At 33.7% G+C, this 4430-nt stretch overlaps 1 protein-coding gene across 1 annotated transcript; it reads left to right on the top strand.

Annotated features, from left to right (window-relative positions):
• Positions 1-460: 460 nt before the first annotated feature.
• MELLADRAFT_108763 (family 85 glycoside hydrolase) lies at positions 461-3235 on the top strand (the record flags this gene model as incomplete). The annotated part of the gene is made up of 5 exons (XM_007412522.1): positions 461-688; positions 771-838; positions 930-989; positions 1059-1424; positions 1501-3235. 5 exons carry the CDS (start codon positions 461-463, stop codon positions 3233-3235), a joined length of 2457 nt encoding a protein of 818 aa, XP_007412584.1.
• Between the last annotated feature and the right edge of the window lie 1195 nt (positions 3236-4430).

The raw sequence follows: 4430 nt of genomic DNA on the forward strand, positions 1-4430 counted from the left end.
CTTTGGAACGTCCCCATGTGACTCCTCGCATGTGAGAAAAAAAACACCCCCTAACGCGATCACACTTCGTGATCTTACGCAAAAAGAATTGACTTGGAGTACCTGGGAATCGAACCCAGCGCCTCTCGCAACCTTGGAAAGATGCTAAGCGAGCGCTCTACCGATGAGCTAGAACCCCGATGACGTCATTTACGTAAATAGCTGTTTCGATCGCTGAACGGATCATTGTTATAGGAGGTGGGTTGGAAGGTTGAGAATGAGAGTTGAAGAATTTGTTCAGAATGGAATTCGAATTCAGATGAGGTGTTGTGTAAGCTGAAAGAGAAGTTTTAAAAGTGTGTTTGAAGTGAAAGTTGTCCCGGTATGGTACCCGTAACCCGACAACGAACGATGTATGACATGAGTGGTGTGTGTCAAGGTCAACAAGAAACGAAGAAAGTAAACAAGAAAGAAAGTCAGGATGCCATTCAAATCAAATCATCAATCATCCAATTCACCATTCACTATCTCAAAACCAATCAATCAAACCATTGCCAACCCATTACCTTTATATTTTGATAATTTAGATTCATTAGACTTCTTTTTCAAAAACAATTCAATTCAACCTTCAAATCGAAATCATCAATCAAATCAAAATCAAACCAATCGATCAAACCATTCACGTATCTTAATAGCTCATGATTTCAAAGTAAATTCAATTCAAACCAACTCAATCATAGAATTCCATATATTTACCACCTGTTTTTAATCTTTTTTTGGGTGGGGGTTAGGGAGGTTATAATGATTCACCTTCAGATCAAAGGGCTTATACATTTGAATGGTTTTCATACATAGACACGTTCATCTAGTTGGTTTCTTTTTACTTTGATTGTTTTAAACCGAATCCATGTGTTTGAAGTTTTCTAATCATTCATGGTTTTTGGACTTAGTTTTTCTCATCATCGAATCACCATTCCTCCACCTGATTGGATCACAGCTGCAAAAACTCAGTTTAGTTGACCATTCTCCCAAAACTCTCTACAAAACTCATGCCAATTTTCTTTTTGGGGGATTTGTAGTCATACATCTATTCTTGGTACTTTAATCTTTGAACATCAAACATCATTATCAGATCTAGAACTACTTTTAACCGGTCCAAAGAACTCACCAATCCCAACACATAAATATTTTATAAACTTAAAACCTATTAAAGGTTATGAACCTTTGAATCAAATCTCAACTTATTATGCAGATAGATTGATTGATTTGGCTTTATATTTTGGATTTCATGGTTGGTTATTGAATTTTGAAATCGACCTGATCAAGTCTTTGGATACTCACTCAGCTAGGTTATCGGGTCAGATTGCTAAGGCTCTTAGGATTTGGGTGGAGTATTTGAGATTAGAGGGTATCAAAAGAGTCGGTTCAAGTTGGGAAGTTTCTTGGTTAGTTTGGAATTCCGATGGTCTTGATTGAATTGATCTTTACATTGATTTGATTTATGTGTGTGTGATTGGTTAGGTATGATTCATTGTCTCATGAGAATGGAAGTTGTCAATGGAGATCAAGTTTATATATCAAAGATAATTTGTTTTATTATGCTGCTGCTACTTCGATTTTTTTAGATTATCATTGGAATTTAAATTCGCCAAATCGGACCTTATCAATACTTTCAAAACTTCAAGAAACTATTAATTCGAAACCAACAAAGGAAGAAAAAAGTTTAACTATAAATCTTGGTGATGATCCTTTCAAATCTTTTAAAAATAAAGCAAAAACTCGACTTGAGAATCTAAAAACGAATGTTTATTTCGGGGTAGATGTGTTTGGTCGAGGTTGTATGTATGGAGGAGGATTTTCAAGTTGGAAAGCTATTGAATTAATTCAAAATCAATATGATTTTAGTATTGCACTCTTTGCACCAGGTTGGACATGGGAATCACATCATTTAGATCCGATTCGATTGAAATCAAAAGATTGGTGGAAATCTTGGTGGGAAGAAGAAAGGTTTCAATGGGTTGGAATTTCAGATCTGAAAGCTAAACAACTTGGGAATAGTTTTGTAGATGGTTGTAGGATTTCGAAAGAAGCTAAAGAAAAGGTTTTAACTAAGAGAGGTACTAGTGATAGTGAATTTCCTCAACATTTACCGATTTCTAGATTCTTTAATCCTTGGAAAAGGTTACCTAAGCTTGACCTTCCAGATTGGTTTTATACAAATTATTCTTTAGGAAGTGGAGGAAATGGGTTTTGGATTGAAGGATCGAATTCTTTGGGAAATCAAAACACTTGGACTGATATGTCATTTTGTTTTCCTAAGAATGATCTTTCTATTAATGAAGAAAGTAGAAGAGAGAATGGAAACCAACCATTTGTGAAACGGTTAGGAAGTTTAGTTTGGTGTGAGAATGTGGAAGATGTAGGTTGGTTTGGGAGTGGTTCGATTAAGATTGAAGATCAAGATGTTGAAGAAGATCAGTTTAAGGAATCGGTTGGGTTGGTTTGGATGAATACTTTACCGGTGATGATTAATGGGGGTGTCGAATGTCGAATGATATGGAAATCAAATGAAATTGAAAGTCAAGAAAATGGATCACTTGGGATTGTTTTGGATCTTGATTTGATGGAGAAGAATGATGAGAAATCAGATAAGAAGATCGGATTTGAATGTTATGAATGTTTGATTGAATTGATTGGTTTAGGAATCGATTTGGTGAAAGTGAAAGATATTAAAGTTGAAAAGTTAAAGAATGGATGGAATGAAACGAGTTGTAAAATAATTGGTAATCAATCAGATTTAATGTATATCAAAAGGTTTGGGATTATGGTTCAATCTGGGAAGAGATTTCAACATTATTTAGGTGAAGTAGCTGTTTGGCCGATTTCTAATTCCAGAAGAAAAGAAGAAGAAGAAATAATTGAAGTGGAATTTGATCAAGTTCATCAAGTCTTAAAATGGATTCATGAACCTAGATCTGATTTGATTGTTATTCAATATTTGGTTTATTTGGTTCACGAAAGTTTGAATGAAATTCACCATGAAATCTTTTTAGGTAGTATTAGGGATGGGTTTTTGAATGTCAACAGAAATGAAGATCAAGGAATGAAAAGATTATATGAATTTGAACTTGAGGATTATTTGAAACAGGTTATGATTGATCAACATCAACATCAACATCAGAAAAAGAAATGGGTAGTTTTGAAAAGAGTAGAGATTGATGGAAGTTTAAAGGTTATTAAGATGATTGAAATTTAAGGAGTAGATTGATGTATCTTTTATAACTCCTCAAGTGACTGACCTTGAACCGATTTAGAATGAAGATATTTGGGGATCTTCTTTGGTTAAAATTCAGTTTAGCTCATTTGGTTCTGTTGTAATATAATGATTATCACGAGGTTTGTAAAAAAACAAAAGCAAAAACATTTTCTTCAAAAATATTTGGTTCTTGAAATTCAACAACATAATGATTACCAAAAATGAATAATATTTTCATTTGGTAGGAATGCGTCTTGATTGATTTTGATGAATTGGTTTGCTTTCAAGGTGACTTTTGAAAACAAAGGTTTGGTAAACCTTTGATAGTTTATATTTTGATGTTTGAAGCCGTAAATCAAATTGTCATGTATATGGATTTTGAAGGCTTGATTATTATCATTCATTGATCCAAAGTGATGCAGTCGGTTGAAGGGATATGAAGAGTACAGCAATATGAAACAGTGGAATTGGTGAGCTGATAGACTGTGATCTGCCCTCTTTCAGCCAAAGAAGTTTTCAAGACGAACAAGATATACAAAACTGACCCAGTACTACTCACATCTCTCTGCTATATTGTTGTTTACTCAGTCTCTATTTACTCAATTGGCAGAAGAGCGGGTTGCACACGAGAAACTGACACACCACCTTCACTGAGGTACCATGTGTGCTACAGCAGAGAAGAGCAAGGAGATTGAAATAAATGAAGGATGATTTAACGTGCGTAAAATTATATGCTTTACATTTTCTATGTATTTTTAGTCTTTTTTTCGGATCGATCTTTATGTGTCTCTCCAATTGAAGTGCTGTCTAGTTTCTCTTGAAGACTTTGTTTTAATCTCTTTACTTTATTTTTCTTCTTAGTTTTAATGATCTTTTTTCTAATTCATCTTTATTCTTTGTTCATATCTTCTATTCTTATTAATTTTTGATACTCTTCTGACTTATTGCTTCATTATTCTATGTTTCAGTAAATGATAGATCATCTTTATCTTATAATTTATTTTGATCTGAAGGTGTGTTTGGTTTCAGTGAGTGTTTTAGAACTATTCATTTTAACATTGTATACCTTCACGCTGATATATATGATTACAAATTAGATTGACAGATAGAAGTAAAGGAGCTCAGAGTGAGGGTTTTTAAAGTACTAATTGATTCAAATATCGGCAACGACTCGATACGAATATTCAAAAAGTAA

Source organism: Melampsora larici-populina (genome assembly GCF_000204055.1).
Source record: "Melampsora larici-populina 98AG31 unplaced genomic scaffold MELLAscaffold_31, whole genome shotgun sequence".
NCBI classification, from domain to species: Eukaryota; Fungi; Basidiomycota; class Pucciniomycetes; order Pucciniales; family Melampsoraceae; genus Melampsora; species Melampsora laricis-populina.